We start from the raw sequence: 25,000 nt of genomic DNA, 5'->3' as shown, positions 1-25,000 counted from the left end.
CGAGATCTGGAAGACACAGAGGAACATTTAAATGAAAATGAAGGACCCTCAGCCCCTGAGCACGTTGTTATGAAAAATGCGGAGTTTTTTTGTGATTGTTGTGGGCAAAAATCCTTGATTATGCGGCACGTTTTCTTAAAAAATGCGATGGAATATGCGGGATATTTATGCAATTTTATGCAATTTCATCATGGCTTCATCGCGGGGTTTGCAGCTTTTCGATGATGTTCATGTCACGTAATTACGTCACTTCATAACGTTCCCATGGCAACAGGGGAAAATGGCTGCTCTTGTGTGAAGTAAACGCAACATTTTTCAACTTTCTGCTAAGATATATGTGTGACTTTTTTGCAACGAAAATGCGGAGATTATGAAATCATGCAAGCCCCGCATATTTTGCGCGGAAATCGGCAATTTGTGTGGCAAAAGTGCGGCGTATTTGAAAAAATGCGACCCCCTGCATATATATGCAGACTTTGGCTGATTATGCGTTGAATTATGCGATTGCATAATCACGTTTTTCTGGAGGGACTGATATGAGAGTTAAAATAACGCTGCCAGAGCAAATCATTGGGATGTGGGATACCAAGAGAATAAGTCTTCTTTTTCCCCCAGAATCAATATTTTTTATTTAATGTTTTTTTTACCAATGATTGACCTAAATATGTCTACGGTACAGCCAGCGGCGACTACATCATATCAGTTTCCAGCACAACAGAGCGAAAGCAGAAGATCCATGTTATGTTGTTCTTCACAAAGTGAATAAATGTCAGACTGACTGACTGACATGTGATGTTCATTCTTCGCTCGATGGTGTTTTAAGCCCCCAACGTTGACTTCAAGGCACCTAACCCTAACCTTTGTCCAAGAGGGTCAGCTTCTCCTCGGACCGCGTAGCTCCTACGGCGCCATTTTGATGCTACCAAGCCATCACCTCCCGTTAGCATCCCATTGACTGCCATTCATTTTGACGTCACTTTGACAGAGAATAACTTTACATCTGAAGAGTTTAAAGACTCTATTTGTCCATTGTTTATTTCTAAAGAAACACCACAATGTATAAAAGGCTCCATTACCTTGTAGCTCACGTTATGGCTCCGTAGCAGACGTTTTTATAAAAATAGGCTAACGATTGGGTCATAACCACGAGACTTACTGTCTCATAGTAGAGGAATTACCGTATAGTACAGGAGAAGCTCTCAGGCAGTTTGGACTTCCATTAGCTGTTTAAGTTTAATTACTAATGTTAACTATCATTTTAGTGATCAATAATTAGCCTGTGTCTATGTTATCTCCTTACATATACCTACGCTCTCCGTCTCTGCTAGATTGGGAATGATTGAGATTTCTCTTGGCACAGCTACCAGAAGACTTCCAACTTTCAGACAGGTTGCTCACGTCACATCTACGTCTTCAAGCTCAGTTGGAGGCTGCTCAGTAACGCTCAGCCATCACCGGGAAAGAGACTTCACTGGTCTCCGTCCAGAGACACGGGACCTGTTGGTCCGTTATATATACGGTCTATGCCAGTACCTAATCGTAGTGCCTTCCAGGCAGCGCTGCCTGGAAGGCGACGTTGGGGGCTTAAAACACCAAACGCCACATTCTTCTTAGAAAACAATCCGTTTTAAGAAATGTCTCCTGATATATGGACCTTTTTCACAGCAGACATGTTGACTTGTCATAAGCACAGCTGAGATTGATAACCTTAACGATGGCTCAGTTCCATCAAGTGTCCCAGTGAGATATTTCAGTGAGTCAGCATGAACAACACCAGGACCTCTCCTCAGTGGAATGCAGCCATCATTAATGGTTTTAATATACCTGTGCTGTTCCTACTATGACATGTCAACATGTCTGCCGTGAAAAAGGTCTATTGTCTCTAGAAGTGTTTAATTCAACTTGTTAAAGAAGGAAAAGAAAATCCCAACGCTCAAAACTATCAAATCTCAATATTTGAATAGAAATACAGAAAAATAGAAACCTACCTAGCTACCTACCTAGCTACCTCCCTCCCTCCTTACTTACATACTTACTTACTTACCTCCTCCCTCCCTACCTACACCTATCTACCTACCTACCTACCTACCTACCTATACCTATCTATCTACCTACCTACCTACACCTATCTATCTACCTACCTACCTACCTACCTACACCTATCTATCTACCTACCTACCTACACCTATCTACCTACCTACCTACCTATACCTATCTATCTACCTACCTACCTACCTACCTACCTCCCTACCTACCTATAACTACCTACCTACCTACCTATACCTACCTACCTATACCTACCTACCTACCTACCTACCTATACCTACCTACCTATAACTACCTACCTTGCTACCTACCTATACCTACCTACCTATACCTACCTACATTACTACCTACCTACCTATACCTACCTACCTACCTATACCTACCTACATTACTACCTACCTACCTATACCTACCTACCTACCTATACCTACCTACATTACTACCTACCTACCTATACCTACCTACCTATACCTACCTACCTATACCTACCTACATTACTACCTACCTATACCTACCTACCTATACCTACCTACATTACTACCTACCTATACCTACCTACCTATACCTACCTACATTACTACCTACCTACCTCATCAAAATCTCAATACTTCTAGAATCAAAACAAATGAAAGTCAAAATACAAATCCAATCGGCGTCTGTGTATGGTGTAAGAATCAAATCAGGATGAAAAGCACATCGTCCCAGCCCTGACGGTCAACATCTCAAGATCCATCAGACTCCCCGCGAGTGTTTTGCGGTCGCCGCCGGGGCCGACAGCGAAGCAGGAGAGCGGTAATACCTACGACAAACAACCACAGAGCCAGGCGAGCCGAGTTCCCCAGAGCATCCCCCCTTTTCGCTCCCACCTCGACCCTCCAGCCGACAGCAGCAGCTCCGTTCACCGAGCACAGCGCCGCCGTTATGAGGCTCCCCTGCAGTCGGGTAAACAAGGTCCTGGGACGGGCCAATCACGCCGGGCCTCTGGGAGCGTTTCCATAGCCACAGCCTCTCCCGGAGAGAGCAGGCGCTAGGCAGCGGAGCGTGACGCACGGCGAGGAGCGAAGCCGGTGTTTAACTACAGGGCAGTCTCAGAGGGGAGACACACGGAGCTGGCAGAGATTTAGAGAGGATGGTTTAACGGACTAATGAGCAGGAGAAGAGTATTTTCAAAATAAAAGGACAGGCACAAAAAGAAGATAGTCCATCTACATCAAATCACGTTAAATTAAGTCATATCAGGAGGATTATTTTAAGGAGTTCTCACTTTAAACACGTGTAAACAGGCAGACTAGTTCTTTTCTCACAGTATTTACAGCATTCATTTAAACAGACCTACACAAACCAATGATCTCTCTGTGTCTGTGTGTGTGTGTTTCTGTGTGTGTGTGTGTGTGTTTCTGTGTGTGTGTTTCTGTGTGTGTGTGTGTGTGTGTGTGTGTTTCTGTGTGTGTCTCTCTGTGTGTGTATGTGTTTCTGTGTATGTGTGTGTGTGTCTGTGTGTCTCTGTGTATGTGTGTATATATGTATGTGTGTGTATCTATGTTTGTGTGTGTGTGTATCTATGTGTGTGTGTATCTATGTGTGTGTGTGTGTGTGTGTGTGTATCTATGTGTGTGTATCTATGTGTGTGTGTGTGTGTATGTGTGTGTGTGTGTGTAATCCTCCAGCTGTGCCAGATGAATTACATAATCTTGGATTAGAGGGTTGAGATCAGACTTGTTTCACTGACGGCCGTGAATACATCAACCAATCAGAACACTAGAAGGTGGAAAGTACATTTACTAGAGGTACTAGCACTGTACTTAACTATTTCCATGTCCATGCTACTTCATACTAAGACTCCACTACATCAGTAACAGTAAGATCAAGGCCTCCTATGTGAACTGTACAACCGCTCTGGGATCTTCACTCTTTACTATCAATCAGATGAAAACATTTACAAGAAATCTTTCATCCTCTCTGCAACAAGCACTCACAACAACATCAAATACACACAGTACAGCTGCTGTTTGGTAGGTTTTAAATGTGTGTTTGTAGGTTTTAACCTTAGACAGTATATAAGAGTGGACCAACAGGTCCCGTGTCTCTGGACGGAGACCAGTGAAGGATATTAGAAGATCTTTCCCGGTGATGGCTGAGCGTTACTGAGCAGCCTCCAACTGAGCTTGAAGACGTAGATGTGACGTGAGCAACCTGTCTGAAAGTTGGAAGTCTTCTGGTAGCTGTGCCAAGAGAAATCTCAATCATTCCCAATCTAGCAGAGACGGAGAGCGTAGGTATATGTAAGGAGATAACATAGACACAGGCTAATTATTGATCACTACAATGATAGTTAACATTAGTAATTAAACTTAAACAGCTAATGGAAGTCCAAACTGCCTGAGAGCTTCTCCTGTACTATACGGTAATTCCTCTACTATGAGACAGTAAGTCTCGTGGTTATGACCCAATCGTTAGCCTATTTTTATAAAAACGTCTGCTACGGAGCCATAACGTGAGCTACAAGGTAATGGAGCCTTTTATACATTGTCGTGTTTCTTTAGAAATAAACAATGGACAAATAGAGTCTTTAAACTCTTCAGATGTAAAGTTATTCTCTGTCAAAGTGACGTCAGAATGAATGGCAGTCAATGGGATGCTAACGGCAGGTGATGGCTTGGTAGCATCAAAATGGCGCCATAGGAGCTACGTGGTCCAAGGAGAAGCTGACCCTCTTGGTTTTAACCCTTGTGTCGTCTTCCACCGTTGACCATGATGCAACTTTTAGTTTTTTTCTGGGTCAAAATGTTTTTTCCTTATTAGTTTATCCTGAGGAACTGTTCATTGTACAGGTGCATAAGGACTGCTACAACGTAATTTAACCAATTATCCACTTTTTAATGGACTGTGTCCTCTCTGATGACAGTAGCAACACTGACAGCCAATCAGAATCCATCTGAGTTTACGGGACGTCACGTTGCGTAGGGTCAGTAACTACGTGAAGATTTAACGCAGAACTGTAAATCAAGCTTTAAGGAGAGATAATCTGTGCGTCTGTTTTACATGTTTGGAATGATTTAGTTACACACACACACACACACACACACACACACACACACACACACACACACATACAGAGACACACAAACACACACGCACACACACACACACACACATACAGAGACACACACACACACACACACACACACACACACAGTGTTTCAGGAAGGGCTGGTCTCTCCTGCAGATAGAAACATGATCCACTCTGTCAGAGGAAACACTGACTGAGCTCTGAACACACACACACACACACACACACACACACACACACACACAGACACACACACGCACACAAACACGCACACACACACACACACACACACACACACACACACACACACACACACACACACACAGTCCTACCTGAACCTCAGAGTTTTGGAGAGCTGAGCTTTCCGAGCTCTGCGGAGGAGAGAACCGTCCATCAGGAGTTAGAGCTCAGAGTGGACTGACAAGAGAGAGGCTGAAAGTGTGTGTGTGTGTGTACAGTAAAGCATTATCCTGTCCAGCTGGCTGACATTCTGTCGACTATAAAGCTGCTCTCTCACTCACTCACTCACTCACACACACACACACACACACACTCACACACACACACACACACACACACACACACACACACACACACACACAGCTCCATCATTCATGGTATATTTAATGTGATGAAAATCTTTCATATGATAACATAGTAACCATATTGAGACCTGCTGTGGTTTCTGGATGGAATATTAAGTTGGTTGTGACTTAATTAAGCACAAAGTTACGTATTAAAATGAACCATAAAAGCACAATTAATGCTGAAATAATACAGGACTTCAAAACATTTGACCCGTCACAAGACGGGGGCCACAAGATTATGTAATAATTATCATTATTATTATTTCATTGTTTGTTTTCTTGTTTATTTTTGAGTTCACTCAGAGTGTGTTTTGTTGGTTTGAGCACATTATTCTGCGGTTCACTGTCACATCGATCAGCTGTTCTTTTTAGGACTTCTTCTCGACTCAGACTCTTTCAAGGTTTTCCAGGTTGTGTGGACACACTGCAACCAAAGAGCCGGTAAAGTAGAGCTTAGATCTGGCCCAAAAAAATCAAGCCCAACCCTACCTGAGCCCGTGCACGTTGTGTCCGAGCCCGGCCCGACACATTAACTGGAATTATGAGCCCGACACTTTTTTAATAGGTGGGCCGTTATAACCACTGTCGGTACACGATCTGTTCTGCCTGCACGATCCGTTCTGCACATGCGCAAGATAATACTGTTTTACCGAGGATACGACCTGCACGATCTGTTCCACGCTAGCTAACGTTAGTTTAGCTAACAGCTAATTCGGCTAACCGCTAGCTGACAGCTAGATTCAGTCTAAAATAACGTTAACTCAAACGTAATGGGAAAAGCAGCTACAGCTAAATTAAGACTTCACAGTAATAACAATAAAGACAAGTATTGAGTGATTGTATTTTAAATGAGCACAAGTAAAGTAGAACTGACGTAACAGCTGTTATATATGTTAGGTGTTTGTTATATATGTCAACGTTTATTTTCAAGTTTTATTTTGAGGGTCTTTTAAAGTTATTACATGCTGTCTCAGCTAGCAGTTAGCCGAATTAGCTGTTAGCTAAACTAACGTTAGCTTGCCTGTGGAGGCTAACGGCAGACCGCTACAATCAGCTAGCGGTTAGCCGAATTAGCTGTTAGCTAAACTAACGTTAGCTTGCCTGTGGAGGCTAACGGCAGACCGCTACAATCAGCTAGCGGTTAGCCGAATTAGCTGTTAGCTAAACTAACGTTAGCTTGGCTGTCGACCGGAAGCGTGGAACAGATCGTGCAGTGTCATAAATCCTCGTACAACCGCGCATGCGCGAACATTTTGCGCATATGCAGAACGGATCGCGCAGGCAGAACGGATCGTGTACCGACAACCAGTGTTGGGTGTAAGGCCGGTTACACACTGGATGCGTGGCGCGAGCGCGGCGTTTCTGTTGCGTCTCAGAAGCGTGGCGGCTGCGTGGATGTTTCTGTGTCCTACACACCAGAAGCGTGTCTGACGCGGCGCTGCTGCTGCTGCTGCTGCTGCTAGGTACAGGGAGGGCTGATCTCAGGACGTAGCGCCGACACATTCAAACTCTGACAAATGGGTAAGTGGGCTGTCTGTTTATAACAACTTAGTGTAGCTGTAAAGAGCCTATAGAGCCTCTCTGATGTTGGACCGTCACTCAGAACACACACAACGTTGTTATTGTAGCCTACCCTTCCCTTTATATATCGGCTTGTTCCACGTACAGGGAGAGAGTTGTTAAACATAAATATATAGCTACTGATCTGATTAATGTAAGACAACGTCGGCAGTATCGACTGCAAAATATGTTACAGAATATTTCGTTCTGTATGACAGGTGCTATATTTGAAAATCTTTTCTCTGACATTTTTTATTACATTTATATCTACATTGATGTCTACGAGACTTTCAAACATCAAGATGTCATTTATTAATATGCATTCGTGTCTAAATGACATATAAACATATTTTCATATTCTATTTTGCCTGGAAACGCTTCCAACACGCTCGCGTCTCGCGTGAAAAATAGGCGCCGGTTCTATTTCTAGCAGGCACGCGTCTCAGGCAGGCGGTGTGTAAGCTCTGACCTGTTAACATGGGAGCGGCTGACACGCTCGCGCGACGCATCCAGTGTGTAACCGGCCTAACGTTACTTTTCCCAGGGACAGATTTGACAGCGACGCTGCCTTCTCAGCTGCGCGCTCACAAGCTCCACACTAGAGCTGAAGATCTTTGCCCGAAGCCGACGGGACCCGACGGGACCGGTCGGGTTCGGTCTTAATTTCTATCATTTTACACGGGCTCGGGCTCCAGGCTGCGTGGTAAATGAGCGGTCAGGTGATGCGTTTCGATTAGCGTGTAAATGCATGCTGAGGAGGTGAAACAGAGGCTGGCTTCTGGAGGGCTTATTTTATTTCTTTGTTCCAACTTCCACGTGGCCGATAGCCTCCGTTAGTCACGAATACATGATGTTAAAACATGTAGAAATGACTCATTCTTGACGAAAGACAAGAGCGGTGTGCGTGCGGCGCAGTCTCTTTATTCTTTCTCTCCCCTTTCCGCCGAGTGGTGCGTGTGCCCGCTCGCTGTGTGAAGAGCGTGTTCGCGCTATTCTCCGACACTCTAATCCCTGCTGATAGACGGCCTTTTGTAGGCTACGATCGGGCTGTAAACGGGTTCAGGCTTTTAAAAAGCTGTCAATCAAAATATACTCGGTCCTTTTCGGGACGAACTTTTAAGGCCCGATTACAGCTCTACTCCACACGGGATGTGACAGAGGCTGGTAGCACAGCCAAAGCTAACTTTTGAGAGCGTTTTAAGCTTCGTGGCTTTTTGCTAGACGGCGCTCTGAGCCAGGCAGACACAAAGCTGACAACCTCACAGATGGACGCGGTGGAGACGGCCTCATACACACACGCAGGGGACCGCTGGGGATTTGTGTCGGTCGCACGGACACGCAAGGCTTTCCAGAAAAGAGGCTGCATGTGTCTACGACAATGCACGGACCATGGTGGCTGCGCGACCGGTACAAGTCGATACAGACGTTACATAGTATACACTAACACCGTGTAACGCCGATGACCTGCTGATGGGCATTCAACCCGCGCTGGACTCGTTCATGATCAATCAGCCGTCACTCTGTGAGGAGAGAATCCAGCCTGCAGTGGAGTTCAGACACTTCACTGATACACCACAGATTGGCTTTATGGTCAAAGATAGTTTTTGCATAATTTAGGGCTGCAACTATCGATTATTTTCATAGTCGATTAATCTGTCGATTATTTTCTCGATTAATCGATCAGTTGTTTGATCTCTAAAAATGTCAAAACATGGTGAAAAATGTGGATCAGTGTTTCCCAAAGCCTAAGAGGACGTCCTCAAATGTCTGGTTATGTCCGAAACTCAAAAGATATTCAGTTTACTGTCAGAGAGGAGAGAAGAAACTAGAAGATATTCATATTTAACAAGCTGGAATCAGAGAAATCAGATTTTTTTTTAATAAAAAAAATGACTCAAACGATGAATCGATTATCAAAATAGTTGGCGATTAATTGAATAGTTGACAACTAATCGATTAATCGATTCATCGTTGCACCTCTAGTATAATTAACTTCAGTCTCTGCCAGAGACGCCTGCTTTTAAAAGTAACGTAAAAGTAACGAGTAAAGTAAAAAGTTACTTTCCATAGGGGGTAACTAAGTAAAGTAACGGATTACTTTTTTAAGAAGTAACTTCCCCAACACTGGTTATAAGTGACGTTCTCAATTACAATTCAGCGCATTTCTCTGGGAGGTCTTGCTTCTCCTTCATGCTTGGAGAAGTAAAAAAAGAGGACGTTGAAGGCTGACTGTCATCTTTTCTGCTTCACGTGTCTGGTCATCGTGCAAGTCCCCGTTTGATTTGCTGTCCTGGCGAGCAGCGTGCCGCACTTACCGGCAATTTCCACTGGATGCGTAACGTCTCCTGAACGTCGGCGGAGTCATTATGTTTCCATTAAAGTCAGTGTGTGTATTTCCACTGACTGCAGAACGTCTGCGTCCCGACTCCGTCCCAGCTCCGGCGGTCCCAGCCCTCCGGAGCAGATCCCAGAGCTGCTATTGTTGCTGGACGCCGGAGAGCTCCGCAGCAACTCAGCACACGGCAGATAGTGAGGGACAGGAAGTAGAGCACAGAAACTAAATCCGGTTACTTTTCAAAATAAAATCCAGCGTGCTCACGGCGGATCATATTTCCTGCACTACACCTTGAAAACACAGCTCAGAGTAGTTTCCCCTCTACTCCTCTGGATGGAAACTAACTGGTGGTGGTTTTGTGGTTCTGTTTATAGAAACTACATCCTGTTATATCGCACGAACATACGTGAACTCGCGAGATCTCGTGGTCGGCTGGCCGCAGCCGTTACGCAACAAATCCGGACCTGGTGGGTATTGACGGACGGCGGAGCACGCAGCTGTTCCGCAGCGGAGCCGGTCGCAGACGTTCTGCATCCTGTGGAAATCCACGGTTAGCCTAATGCACTCGACAACATATGTTGTCACTGCCCACGTAACTTTTTGGACACATTTGTTACTTTGGCCTACATATAGCCTATATAGATAATATTTCTGATTATGGCAGAGCTTTCTCTCCACCCAATTAGGCTGATAAAGTCATGATTACAAAAAACACAAATGCTTGATCAAGGGCTCGGCCGAGAATCTAAACTCTACCGGTGGGATGTTTTGGGTTTTACAACCTCAGAAAGCAGCAGAGTAGTGTGTGTGTGTGTGTGTGTGTGTGTGTGTGTGTGTGTGTGTGTGTGTGTGTGTGGCGAGAGAGTCGGCCTTCCAGTAAAGCTGCTCCAGGCAGTGTGCTGGGAAGGCTGGGCGGGTAATGGAGGGAGAGAAGAAACCCACAACCTCCTGAAAACTGAGGAGCTGAGGAAGAGATGCAACTTCTTCATCAGATCAGAGAGACAGACAGGCTGAGAGACAGACAGACAGAGAGGCAGACAGACAGAGAGAGAGGCAGAGAGGGAGACAGGCTGAGAGACAGACAGACTGAGAGGCAGAGAAACATGCAGACAGACAGAGAGAGAGGCAGAGAGACAGGCAGACAGACAGAGAGGCAGACAGACAAACAGAGAGACAGGCAGGCAGACAGAGAGGGAGAGAGACAGTCAAACAGGCAGAGAGACAGTCAGACAGACAGACAGAGACATAGAGGCAGAGAGACAGGCAGACAGAGAGAGAGGCAGAGAGACAGGCAGACAGACAGAGGCAGAGAGACAGTCAGACAGACAGAGAGGCAGAGAGACAGTCAGACAGAGAGAGAGGGAGAGAGACAGTCAGACAGAGAGGCAGACAGACAGAGAGGCAGAGAGACAGGCAGACAGACAGAGAGACAGTCAGACAGAGAGAGAGGCAGAGAGACAGTCAGACAGAGAGGCAGACAGACAGAGAGGCAGAGAGACAGTCAGACAGAGAGAGAGGGAGAGAGGCAGACAGACAGAGAGGCAGAGAGACAGGCAGACAGACAGAGAGACAGTCAGACAGAGAGGCAGACAGACAGAGAGGCAGAGAGACAGGCAGACAGAGAGAGAGAGGCAGAGAGACAGTCAGACAGACAGAGAGGCAGAGAGACAGTCAGACAGACAGAGAGGCAGAGAGACAGTCAGACAGAGAGAGAGGCAGAGAGACAGAGAGAGAGGCAGAGAGACAGTCAGACAGTGAGGCAGACAGACAGAGAGGCAGAGAGACAGGCAGGCAGACAGAGAGACAGTCAGACAAACAGCTGCTCACAGGAGGCTCTATCAGGCAGACAGGAGGACAAAGGGAAAGAAATGCTGTTGCTATGACGGTAGCATGGCTGTTTAAATGTTGCCGTGATCGTGCTGGTGACGCTTCTCTCTGACCAATCAGTGGTCAGCAGTGTTTTAACTTCTCCAAACACACTTTCTCTTTGTCTACATTTGCATCGCTACCTTTTGGTAAGGAATATCTTCTGCTGTGTTTCCCCCTCTCATTCCCCCTGCTCTACGTTTCCCCCTCTCATTCCCCCTGCTCTGGTGTTTCCCCCTCTCATTCCCCCTGCTCTACGTTTCCCCCTCTCATTCCCCCTGCTCTGGCGTTTCCCCCTCTCATTCCCCCTGCTCTACGTTTCCCCCTCTCATTCCCCCTGCTCTGGTGTTTCCCCCTCTCGTTCCCCCTGCTCTGGCGTTTCCCCCTCTCATTCCCCCTGCTCTACGTGTCCCCCTCTCATTCCCCCTGCTCTGGTGTTTCCCCCTCTCGTTCCCCCTGCTCTGGCGTTTCCCCCTCTCATTCCCCCTGCTCTGGCGTTTCCCCCTCTCATTCCCCCTGCTCTGGCGTTTCCCCCTCTCATTCCCCCTGGGTTAAAACCTCTAAAACCAAAACGTAGCGGTGGAGATGTAGCCTTAAACGGCCGTGATTTCGGAACGGGGAACGTGCCTGCAGGGTCACACGGTTCAGCGCCATCAGCTGTTTGACTCTGGGCCACTTTGTTTTAAGAAGGATATACGAGCTGAGTTACCTGTCGGCGTCAGCCGGCCGGAGCGAGGGAAGTCTGAAGCTGGTATTTCTGTCTAGTTTGGTCTGACTCTTGGTCCTCTTGATGGAGCCTTTCAGACGTTTACTGAAGAAACCCTGAAAGATACAAAACATAAAGGACAGAAAGATGAGAATCAACATGGTGGCGCTATCTGTCCGTCCACACCGCGGCCGACTTGATCTTCTAAAGATACAGGAAGTCATTCATTTTCAATGGAAGCTGCTTCTCTCAGCTGCAAGGAGCGGAAAATCTGTCGGCGTCACGTTTTGGGCGTTTTGAGCGACCAGAGCGTCAATCAGAAAGTTGAAAGTAGGTCAACTTTATGGTAATGAGCTATGACGCGGTTCAGCGGCAACCAAACAGAATCTAGACGTCCTTCACGCTGGCTGATTCCAGAGAAACATACGATGTAAACTTTGGTTCCTACCAAAACATTAGTTCAGAGAAAAAGGAGGAGAAGCTCATCATGGCCGTTGCTGGGTTCCCTATCATTTATGATATTTGCGTATAGGGACCAGTTAACGTTACCTGCCGGTCACATGGTCTCTAAACAGTCCGCTCACGGTGAAGTCCTGCACGGATCAACAGCTGGCGGCTGCTCGCTCTGCCTGCACGCTGCTGCGGTTCAGCGGCTAACGAGCGAGCTAACTGCTAACAGACACCGCTGCGACCAACAACCAATACACATTCTGTCATTATATATGTCATTTATAAAAGGTTTCTAGTGTCAGTGTATTGGCCGTGCAGTGGCTGCTTGATCTTTTTCCATGATGAACATAGAATGCTGCTACGTCAGAGCGGCCAAAGCCTCAAACAGCTTCCCCGGACTTTCTGACCAGCGTCCTCGACCGGGCGGCCAGAGCTTCTTTGCAGCTCGAGTCGGCGGCGGTGTGGACGTACGGTTAACGTGAAGTTCCCAGAGGCCAGTTTCTTTCGGATGAAGTCATAAGCGTAAATCGCAGGGGGAGTCAGGACCTACCTTATCTGAGGGTTGTCCCTCCCCATTAAAACATCATTAAACCATGCTGTGTATTGTAAATAATATATAGTTAAAAAATGATTGTGTAAGTAGTAGCAAAAAATTTGTTTTCAGGCGCTGAGACTCTATCAAACTAAACATAGCTTGCTTACGTAGCTCCAGACTTCTGAGACATTACACCTGGCCCTGAACAAGCTAAAACTAAATATATAAAAACTAAACTAAAGCTAGCAAACACTCCATAACTTAAACTAAAATGAAATCTAAACTATTATTTTAATTATTAAAATTATTATTAATCTAACTACTATTATACTATACTTTTTGTCCCTTTCTGTCATTTTTTCTGATATTTTTGTCATTTTTTCTGATATTTTTGTCTTTTTTCTGACATTTTTGTCATTTTTTTCTGACATTTTTGTCCCTTTTTTCTGACATTTTTGTCCCTTTTTCTGATATTTTTGTCCCTTTTTCTGTCATTTTTGTCCCTTTTTTTTGATATTTTTGTCCCTTTTTCTGACATTTTGGTCCCTTTTTCTGATATTTTTGTCATTTTTTCTGATATTTTTGTCATTTTTTCTGATATTTTTGTCTTTTTTCTGACATTTTTGTCACTTTTTCTGACATTTTTGTCCCTTTTTCTGACATTTTTGTCCCTTTTTCTGTCATTTTTGTCCCTTTTTCTGTCATTTTTGTCCCTTTTTCTGATATTTTTGTCCCTTTTTCTGTCATTTTTGTCCCTTTTTCTGACATTTTGGTCCCTTTTTCTGATATTTTTGTCGCTTTTTCTGACATTTTTGTCATTTTTTTCTGACATTTTTGTCCCTTTTTTGTCCTTTTTTCTGACATTTTTGTCCCTTTTTTGTCATTTTTGACAATTTTGTCATTGTTTTTGTGATATTTTTGTTATTTTTTCTGATATTTGTCATTTTTTTCTGACATTTTTGTCCCTTTTTCTGATATTATACCGTTGGTGCAGAGAGCGGAGCAGCAGAGGAGGTGAGCGTCCTAATTTCCTGAGATATTAATATCCTCAAACGCATCCTCCCCACCAACCTCTCTTGTCTTACCCCAAAAACTCCCTTCAGGCTCATTGTTTCCCATAATGCATCAGAACTAAGATCCGCGGCACGCTGCAGAGAGATAACACTTCAAACGTCCAGGAAACCTCCACCGGCCGGCTGAAGAAGTATCCAGATTACTTTACTGCAGTAGAAGTACTAATACCACGCTGTATGAATACATCAGGAAAACATAAAGTAGTAAAAGTTAAGAGAAATCCCCTCAGTTCAGAAAGGATCCAAAAATCTACTCTCCTCCTTCCTTTCTCTCCTTTCTTTCTGTCTTCATTCCTTTCTCTCCTTTCTTTCTGTCTTTCCTTCTTTCTGTCTCTTTCCTTTCTTTCTTTCCTTCTTTCTGTCGTCATTTCTTTCTCTCTTTCTTTCTGTCTCTTTCTGTCTTCCTTTGAATCCTTTCCATCTGTCTCTTTCCTTTCTTTCTCTATTTTTTTCATCTTTTCTTTCTTTCCTTCTGTCTTCATTACTCTCTGTCTTCCTTTCTCTCTTTTCTTCCTGTCTTCATTCCTTTCTGTCTCTTTCCTTTCTTTCCTTCTGTCTTCCTTTTTATCCTTTCCATCTGTCTTTTTCCTTTCTTTCTATTTGTTTCGTCTTTCCTTTCTTTCTCTCTTTTCCTTTCTGTCTTTCCTTCTATCGTCATTTCTTTCTCTCTTTCCTTCTTTCTGTCTCTTTCTGTCTTCCTTTGAATCCTTTCTTTCTGTCTCTTTCCTTTCTTTCTCTCTATTTGTTTCGTCTTTCCTTCCTTTCTCTTTCCTTCTTTCTGTCTTCATTTCTTTCTCTTTTCTTTGACTCTTTCCTTCTTTCCTTTCTTTCAATCCTTTCCATCTGTCACTTTCCTTTCTCTCTTTGTTTCGTCTTTTCTTCCTTTGTCTCTTTTCTTTCTGTCTTCATTCCTTTCTGTCTCTTTCCTTTCTCTCTTTTCTTTCTGTCTCCCTTTCTCTCTTTCTAAAGCTGTAACAGATGAATGTAGCAGAGTAACTAAAGTAACTAGTAACTAAAGCTGGAGTACAAGTACTTAGTTACATTCCAGCAGTGGATGTGAGTGACGGTCTCCGTGGGTTAATGAACAGAAAGATCTCTGCTGCGTGTGTTAAGATCCTGTCAGTGTTTACCTCTGACTTTGAGGCTGCGCCATCTCCCAGCATGCTCTCTGGCTGGCTCTGGATTCACTGGATGAAGAGAAACTCTCAGAAGTCTGACGGGAACTAAAAATACTCCGAGAGCAACGTGACGGTGAAACTCTCTGCAGGAACTTACACTTCTGATTACTGACGTTAATCGTGACGTTAATCTGTCCACGGCAACATATTCAGAAGACTGACGGCATCACCTATTTACCCCTGGCGTCGTCTCCCCCGGCGACCGTGGACCTGTTGTCCTCTCCAGGCAATTAATTAAACAAAATTAACACTTTGTGACGCATTTTCCCCGGTGATTTTGGCCTTTTTCTGACATTTTTGTCATTTTTTTCTGACATTTTTTCTGACATTTTTGTCATTTTTTCTGACATTTTTGACATTTTTTCTGACATTTTTCTGACATTTTTGTCATTTTTTCTGACATTTTTTGGTCATTTTTCTGACATTTGTCATTTTTTTGACATTTTTGTCATTTATTCTGACATTTGTCATTTTTTTGACATTTTTGTCATTTTTCTGACATTTTTGTCATTTTTTCTGACATTTTTGTCCCTTTTTCTGATATTTTTGTCCCTTTTTTGACATTTTTGTCCCTTTTTTTGACATTATTGTCCCTTCTTTTAAAATCCTCTGACAGAACAGAGATGAAATGTTTGCTGTCGTCAGCTAAAAATAGTTGAGACTCCCGTATTGATGTCTCAGTGAAAATGTGCAGCGGTACTCTGATTACCTGCAGTAATCACTCAGCTCCGGTGGCAGCCTCTGAGCCTCACTTTTTCTGACATTTTTGTTGACATTTTTGTCCCTTTTTCTGACATTTTTGTCAATTTTTTTTTGACATTTTGGCCCCTTTTTTGAAATTTTTTTGACATTTTAATCCATTTTCTGACATTTTTGTCCCTTTTCTGACATTTTTGTCCCTTTTTTTACATTTGTGTCCCCTTTTTGTCAATTTTTTTGACATTTTTGTACCTTTTTTGTCCATTTTTCTGACATTTTTTGGTCCCTTTTTGACATTTTTCTAAAAATAGTTGAGACTCGTGTATTGATGTCTCAGTGAAAATGTGCAGCGGTACTCTGATTACTGATCACTCAGCTCCGGTGGCAGCCTCTGAGCCTCACTTTTTCTCACTTTTTTTTCTGACATTTTTGTCCATTTTTGTTGACATTTTTGTCCCTTTTTCTGACATTTTTGTCAATTTTTGTTTTACATTTGTGTCCCTTTGTTGACATTTTTTTGACATTTTTATCCCTTTTTCTGACATTTTTGTCAATTTTTTTCTGACATTTGTGTCCCTTTGTTGACATTTTTTTGACATTTTTGTCCCTTTTTTGTCCATTTTTCTGACATTTTTTGTCCCTTTTTGACATTTTTCTAAAAATAGTTGAGACTCGTGTATTGATGTCTCAGTGAAAATGTGCAGCGGTACTCTGATTACCTGCAGTAATCACTCAGCTCCGGTGGCAGCCTCTGAGCCTCACTTTTTCTGACATTTTTGTCCATTTTTGTTGACATTTTTGTCCCTTTTTCTGATATTTTTGTCAATTTTTTTTTGACATTTGTGTCCCTTTGTTGACATTTTTTTGACATTTTTATCCCTTTTTCTGACATTTTTGTCTCTTTTTCTGACATTTTTGTCCATTTTTCTGACATTTTTCTGACATTTTTGTCCCTTTTCTGACATTTTTGTCCCTTTTTTGACATTTGTGTCCCCTTTTTGTCAATTTTTCTGACATTTTTGTCCCTTTTTTGACATTTGTGTCCCCTTTTTGTCAATTTTTCTGACATTTTTGTCCCTTTTTTGTCCATTTTTCTGACATTTTTGTCCCTTTTTTGTCCATTTTTCTGACATTTTTCAAAAAATAGTTGAGACTCCCGTATTGATGTCTCAGTGAAAATGTGCAGCGGTACTCTGATTACCTGCAGTAATCACTCAGCTCCGGTGGCAGTCTCTGAGCCCATGATGTAATCATGTGTTCATCTGGTTACGAGTCCGCTGCTCTGGATGTTTAGTGTCGCTCTAATTGAGTTTGAATGTGATTCAGTGTTTCCGTCTGCGACATGAAATATAACATCATTACTAACGTCGCAGTGGAGCTGACTCTAGATTATGGAGAGTAAACTCTGGGCACACGCTTCATTTTCTTCAGAAAGACATAAAAGAAATGCTGAATGAGACAGGAAGTGACATCAGGGCTTCGGCTCTCTACAGATCTGACCCCGATTCTGCAGGAAAAGCTACACCAATCGATACAAGCTGTCAGAAAACCATCTTTCGTGGTAGCTCTCCTGTGAGTCGGCCTGAAGTCTTTACAGCGGGATATCATAAAGTGTGTGTGCAGCGCCACAGACCTCTCTGCCCATTTAACGAGGGGAAGTGCGTGCCAGGGAGCGGTTTGGGGGTAGAGGACTACATCCTTAGCGTTACATAGTGGGAGGCGGGAGCTTATTCCCTAGGAGTCCCTGTGTTTTCTCCCCTGGCAGATTTCCCTGGATCGTGGTTGCAGCTGCTGCCGTGGTCCTGCTCTACTACTATTACTTCTAGCCATAGTTCTTTTATCTTTGTTAAATTGTCAGTGTCTCTATATATCTGTATCAGTATATATGTATGTATTTATATATGTATATATAGTTGGTCAAGGCCCCCCCCCCCCCCCCCTCCTCCTCAATAGCATTTAAAGCTACAGACACAGAAATGGCACATCCTAAGGAAAGATCATTGTGGGACTGGCTCTAGTGGCTGGAATTCTGCACCAAGGCTGAATTTAGGGAAAGAGACTTCAGATACAGTATTAGGGGACCACTAAGGCCTATATAAAGAGACTTCAGATACAGTATTAGGGGACCACTAAGGTCTATATAAAGAGACTTCAGATACAGTATTAGGGGACCACTAAGGTCTATATAAAGAGACTTCAGATACAGTATTAGAGGACCACTAAGGTCTATATAAAGAGACTTCAGATACAGTATTAGAGGACCACTAAGGTCTATATAAAGAGACTTCAGATACAGTATTAGAGGACCACTAAGGTCTATATAAAGAGACTTCAGATACAGTATTAGAGGACCACTAAGGTCTATATAAAGAGACTTCAGATACAGTATTAGGGGACCACTAAGGTCTATATAAAAGCATCCAAAGAGCATCCTGTCATGGGACCTTTAAAGAAAAGGAGCTGCAGTGGCCGGGTTGGTTCAGTGGGAAGAGCAGGCGCACATGTACTGAGAGGTTTATGCCTTGACGCAGAGGTCCAGGGCTCAAATCCGACCTGTGATGATTTCCTGCATGTCTTCCCCCTCTCTCTCTCTCTCTCTCTCTCCCCTTTCTCACCTAGCTGTCCTGTCAAAATTAAAGGCGGAAAAGCCAAAAAAAGAAAAGGAGCTGCAGAAACTCACCGGCACTTTGAAAGGTGACGAGTTTGGGTTGTCGACGGCGACGCTCTTCTCTGAACTCCCCAGACCGGAGATACTCCTCCTCCTCGGAGATCGCTCCGAAGACACTTCTGCAGAGACAAAGAGACACAGAGTGTTAGATCAACCACAGCAAAGCCTCTTCCTCCTCTCTATCATCATCACCATCACCATCATCATCATCATCATCATCATCACCATCATCACCACCATCATCATCATCATCACCATCATCATCATCAGCAGCCTCAGAGATTTCCGACCCAAGTAGGGCTGAACTAACCTGACTCCGCCAGATGGATTTGCTCGGTAACTTTCTGTTGGAGAACTTTTGGGAAGGGGCGAAAATCCTGGTTAGCTGATTGGATAAACCATCTGTCTATCACCACCTATGTTGGTGATAGACGGGCCAAATCAACCAATCAGATCAACGATATATCAAACTCTTGCCGAAACCAGTCAGGAGAAGAGCAACAACATCTTTTCCTCTGAGAAAAGCCTCCGGTGCCGTTTTTTTGCTCTTCTTTCAACGAAGGAATACTTTCTAATTCGGATAAAACTTGCGCGATAGCTACGCTCATCTCATCCGTGGAAGCCGCCAGTCGCTTCTCGTTGCGTCACACCTAAACCCGCCTCCAAACCAACGCTGATTGGTCGGTCGTTTGACGAACGGCTCCAAATTTTCTCTGACTGATCTGGGAGTGGAAAACTGGAGCTCGCCAGATCAGGACGGTCTCACGAGGCTAGGGCTGAACGATTTGGGGGTGAAATCTAATTGTGATAGTAGTAGATAGTCTTACACCAAAACGACTTAATTAAGCAATTCCTCTGTCTCAGACCAATGTCCAACATCGTAACGAAATCCTGAGAGTCTTGCTAGAGTCGGGTCATCTCCATCGTTTGGTGTGAGGTCATTAAACTCAGTCCCAGTCGGTCTCTCTCTCCTCTGGACGTTCAGACTAAATCAAACGTGTTTGAAAGTTTGAAGTCTTGGTGGTAAAATCCCGTGAACATTGTCAACAACCAATGGGTGCTCTCCCTCCAGCACCAAACAGGAAGCAGCGACCGGCTAGAGCCGGTGGGAAGAGGGACAGTTGCTGATTTTCAACCCTTCTGAAGAGAGTAATTTTCTATTTCAATTTTAATTTCATTTGTAAGGGACAATGTGCAATTAAAACATAAATGTAACCATTTGATGCATTGCACCAGTTAGCCTTAGGCTAATTTACATCTGTAGTCCCGAAGAAAGGCACAAATACAACATTTTAAAAATCAAACCGCTTAATAATCATCCAACGGGAGTTTTACCGGTGGAAAACGCCGACCTGTGGGTACTGGAGACATTCATCTGCAGGTACAGCTGAACAGAACATCTGCTGACTTTCTCTTTAAGTTACCAGCTAACGCTAGCGGTAGCTAGCTAGCTTGCTTGGTTATATTTTTCAAGTTGTAGTCGTGCAACGTGTGACCATGCAAGATCCCCAGTCTTTACATGTTATGACAGTCTGTAACGAGACGTCTTCTAGTGTCTGTTCTAGGGTAGAAATTTCAACATTTTGTTTCACTTTTTGGGCATTTTTTTAATTATGTTGTTGTCATTTTTTAACAAGTTTTCTGTCACTTTTTGGGCATTTTTTAAATTACGTTTTTGTCAAAAAAAAATTTAACATTTTTTTTGTCATTTTTCCCCAATTTTTTAACATTTTTTTGGTCACTTTTTGGGCATTTATTTTAATTATGTTTTTGTCATTTTTTAACAAGTTTTTTGTCACTTTTTGGGCATTTTTTAAATTATGTTTTTGTCAATTTCTTTTAACATTTTTTTTGTCATTTTCCCCCACTTTTTTAACATTTTTTTGGTCACTTTTTGGGCTTTTTTTTTTATTATGTTTTTGTCATTTTTTAACAAGTTTTTTGTCACTTTTTGGGCATTTTTTTAATTATGTTTTTGTCAATTTCTTTTAACATTTTTTTTGTCATTTTCCCCCACTTTTTTAACATTTTTTTTGGTCACTTTTTGGGCATTTTTTTAAATTATGTTTTTGTCAATTTTTGAAATTTATTTTAGTCATTTTCCCCCCAATATTTTGTAAACATTTTTTATTATGTTTTTGTCAATTTTTAAACAATTTTTTTGTTTAAAGTATTTGTCACATTTTTTTTTTTTATTGTTTTTGATGTTTAAAAAAAAATGAATATATATCTATATATATATAGATATATATATAGATATGTTTGTCGATTCTTTCTAGTGTCTGGTAGGCATTCGTTCATATTATTCCTACTCATCATCTAAGAGAGACAAACTAGACAAAAGAACGACACCCACACTTGTCCTCAGAGCTGGCTCTCGTCCGAGCTCATTGATTTCCGAAGCTAAATTTAGCCGCTCTTCTTTCCACTGCAGCCATCGTGTCTGAGGTTTAACTCTCTGGAGGCCCGAGCCGGCTCCTGAACCAACTCTTGAACCACCTACGAGTCCATTTACATGCAAAAAAAACTCCTCCCCTACGTGACAGAGGATCTCCTCAGATACTCCTGTCACACGTTTGGACCTGAAGCATTTTCCTGGGATTGGGACTAGGGATGTAACGTCCTGAATTGGTTATAAAGCCATATAAATGTGCAGTAGGGGTGGAACGGTACACAGACGTCACGGTTCGGTTCATACCTCGGTTCAGACATCACGGTTCGGTTCAATGGAGGGAAAAGCTTAACAAAAATGCAGAAGTCTCAGGCTGTACCACCTAGTGTCCTCCAGTCTGTCCCCTGAGCTAGCTGTCTCAGGCTGTACCACCTAATGTGCGTTTACCAAGCGCGTTTACTTATAGCGCTAAAGGGACGGCAATAGTCCCGACCAAGCGCGTTTACTTACAGCGCTAAAGGGACGGCAATAGTCCCGACCAAGCGCGTTTACTTATAGCGCTAAAGGGACGGCAATAGTCCCGACCAAGCGCGTTTACTTAAAGCGCTAAAGGGACGGCAATAGTCCCGACCAAGCGCGTTTACTTATAGCGCTAAAGGGACGCCAATAGTCCCGACCAAGCGCGTTTACTTAAAGCGCTAAAGGGACGCCAATAGTCCCGACCAAGCGCGTTTACTTACAGCGCTAAAGGGACGCCAATAGTCCCGACCAAGCGCGTTTACTTATAGCGCTAAAGGGACGCCAATAGTCCCGACCAAGCGCGTTTACTTAAAGCGCTAAAGGGACGCCAATAGTCCCGACCAAGCGCGTTTACTTATAGCGCTAAAGGGACGCCAATAGTCCCGACCAAGCGCGTTTACTTAAAGCGCTAAAGGGACGCCAATAGTCCCGACCAAGCGCGTTTACTTATAGCGCTAAAGGGACGCCAATAGTCCCGACCAAGCACGTTTACTTATAGCGCTAAAGGGACGGCAATAGTCCCGACCAAGCGCGTTTACTTACAGCGCTAAAGGGACGGCAATAGTCCCGACCAAGCGCGTTTACTTAAAGCGCTAAAGGGACGGCAATAGTCCCGACCAAGCGCGTTTACTTATAGCGCTAAAGGGACGCCAATAGTCCCGACCAAGCACGTTTACTTACAGCGCTAAAGGGACGCCAATAGTCCCGACCAAGCGCGTTTACTTATAGCGCTAAAGGGACGCCAATAGTCCCGACCAAGCGCGTTTACTTAAAGCGCTAAAGGGACGCCAATAGTCCCGACCAAGCGCGTTTACTTATAGCGCTAAAGGGACGCCAATAGTCCCGACCAAGCGCGTTTACTTAAAGCGCTAAAGGGACGCCAATAGTCCCGACCAAGCGCGTTTACTTAAAGCGCTAAAGGGACGGCAATAGTCCCGACCAAGCGCGTTTACTTACAGCGCTAAAGGGACGGCAATAGTCCCGACCAAGCGCGTTTACTTAAAGCGCTAAAGGGACGGCAATAGTCCCGACCAAGCGCGTTTACTTATAGCGCTACAGGAGACTTATAGCGTCAATAAGAACGACAAAGGCAACTGACCAAGCGTCCATATTTTACGAGATGATTGTGAGAACGTGTTGAATCTTTGCAGCTCTAGAGTTTAGACTGGCCCTACGTAGCCCTCAGTGTTTCCTCTAGAAGTGACTTTCAGTCACTATGACCACTACTACGGTCAGAAACATTGGGCCAAAATATGAACAATAACGTCGCTGTCAACGGGCTTATCTGCTAATGTTAGCTACCGACCGTTACTGTGAAACCATCCAGCAAATAGACGGTACCGTGCCAATGTTGGCAGCTGCTCCCAGTCTCACAATCAACAGTTCTCACATCGATACAAGAGCTGCAAAGATTAGCGGATTAGTTCTCAACTAGTTTGATAATCAATTAATCCGTTTGAGTCATTTTTTTATGTAAAAACAGGTAAGCTTGTGTGATTCCAGCTTGTTAAATGTGAATATTTTCTAGTTTCTTCTCTCCTCTGGGACAGGAAACTGAATATCTTTAAGTTAGTGGACAAAAAAAGACATTAGAGGACTTCGGGAAACAATTCTTTTACCATTTTCTGACATTTTAGAGACCAAACTATTCCATTTATCCAGAAAATAATCCACACATTAATCAGTTACAAGTTGCAGCCCGGATCGATACTGCACCAGCATGTACGGCGACATGAAAGCAGCCTCGCGTGGAGTGGAGTTCACATGATGTTTAGATAAATGGTATGACAGTAAGACACACATAAAAGAGAGAAACATTCAGCTCTCTGTTTTACGGAGCCACAGTGAACGCAGCATGCACCAGCAGTTGGCATTGGCTTTTTTTTTTGTTGCAAAGTGCGGGATCAAGTTCCAGCTGCAGCGGGAATGATGATGCATGCAGCGCTGCGAGGGAGCCGGGGACAAACTTTCAATCCTCATGCACGTCCTCCCTCCCTCCCTCCCCTCCCTCCCTCCCCTCCCTTCCCTGCAACCACAATGCTAACAACCCTTCCTCCTCCTCCTAGTCGGCCTGTGTGAAATAAAAACGGGGAAAGACTAGCGATGATGGTCCCTAACGTAACGGACATCATCGCTTTCCTTCCTGCAAAAGTTGAGGCAACATGCCGGGATGACACGGACACAAACACAGAGACGGAGAGACGGAGAGAGAGAGAGAGAGAGAGAGAGACAGAGAGAGAGAGAGAGAGAGAGACGGTACCTCGGTCACAGCTGTTCCCCATCATCTGAGGAGAGGACACACACAGAGTGAGATGCCGGGATTGGCCGGAGCATCCGCCACCTGTCAGCCAATGAGATTAAGCTGTAAACGTCCGTCTTCGTCCCATGAACATCCTCCCCCCCCTGCACCCCTCCACTCTCTCTCTCTCTCGCTCTCTCTCCCTCTCTTAACCTGCCTCTCTCTCATCACCGCATCCTCCTTCCTTCCTCCTCATGGTCCCTCCTCTTCCATCGCTGCTCTCTCTCTCTCTCTCTCTCTCTCTCTCTCCCTCTGTTCTGTCTCTCTCTCTTCCTATCTTTCAATCTCTCTGTTTCTCTTCTCTCTCTCTCTCTCAGAGCGCCAAGGCTTTACCGCATTTACTCAATCAATCCCTCTAACTGCACTGTTCTGCTTTCTCTGGTCTTCTTTCTTTCCTCTCTCTCTCTCTCTCTCTCTATATATATATATATATATATATATCTCTCTATCTCTCTCTCGCTCTGTCTGTCTCTCTCTCTCTCTCTCTGCAGCTCAGTTTCTCCCTCCCTCTGAACAGTATCTGCGTTCAGGGGATAATTACTAAATAAGTTTCCTCTCAGCCTCTAAGCTGATGTGGGACACAACTCTGGGGGCTTCGGCTATTAACTGTGTGTGTGTGTGTGTGTGTGTGTGTGTGTGTGTGTGTGTGTGTGTGTGTGTGTGTGTGTGTGTGTACCTAGATAAACATGGATTGAATAGATACACATATATTAACCAAAAAAGTGCAAGAATACACAGACACAGATATGTAAATGATCCCTCCCCAGTCACTGCCAGTGTACCAGAATTTCGGTAATTCTATATTTAAATTATTGATCATCTTTCCGGTTAGTCAATTAATCTAAACGATTAATATTCTTCATTTTATTGAGCGCACGCTCACGATAATTTTCTCCAAAATATGCAACTTTTTGTTGCCTCAAAAGATTTGGAATTTTTTGTAAAATTTGGGGAAATAAAATGTAAGAACAATTTCTAAATGAATGCGATTTTCTTTTCAAGAAATATTCTGTTTTT

General features: G+C 43.8%; 1 protein-coding gene across 13 annotated transcripts in view; it reads right to left on the bottom strand.

The window, feature by feature from the left end:
* The window catches only part of rasal2 (RAS protein activator like 2), a 144,966-nt gene that overhangs the window by 40,210 nt on the left and 79,756 nt on the right, over window positions 1-25,000 (bottom strand). For 7 of the 13 annotated variants that reach the window (XM_031303532.2, XM_036005195.1, XM_031303530.2 and 4 more), the window contains 3 exons: window positions 18,786-18,892; window positions 12,174-12,286; window positions 1-6 (listed from right to left, as the gene is read on the bottom strand). The exon at window positions 1-6 is cut by the window's left edge and continues 148 nt beyond it. In XM_031303532.2, coding sequence (XP_031159392.1) covers window positions 1-6; window positions 12,174-12,286; window positions 18,786-18,892 — 226 coding nt within the window. Of the gene's footprint in view, window positions 7-12,173; window positions 12,287-18,785; window positions 18,893-23,944; window positions 24,046-25,000 lie in introns of those variants that run through there. The other 6 variants (XM_036005194.1, XM_036005193.1, XM_036005191.1 and 3 more) reach the window with 3 other exon arrangements.

The sequence above is a fragment of the Sander lucioperca genome, chromosome 9 (genome assembly GCF_008315115.2).
Source record: "Sander lucioperca isolate FBNREF2018 chromosome 9, SLUC_FBN_1.2, whole genome shotgun sequence".
In the NCBI taxonomy this organism is placed as follows: domain Eukaryota; kingdom Metazoa; phylum Chordata; class Actinopteri; order Perciformes; family Percidae; genus Sander; species Sander lucioperca.
This window is presented reverse-complemented; position numbering and strand designations above follow the sequence as displayed.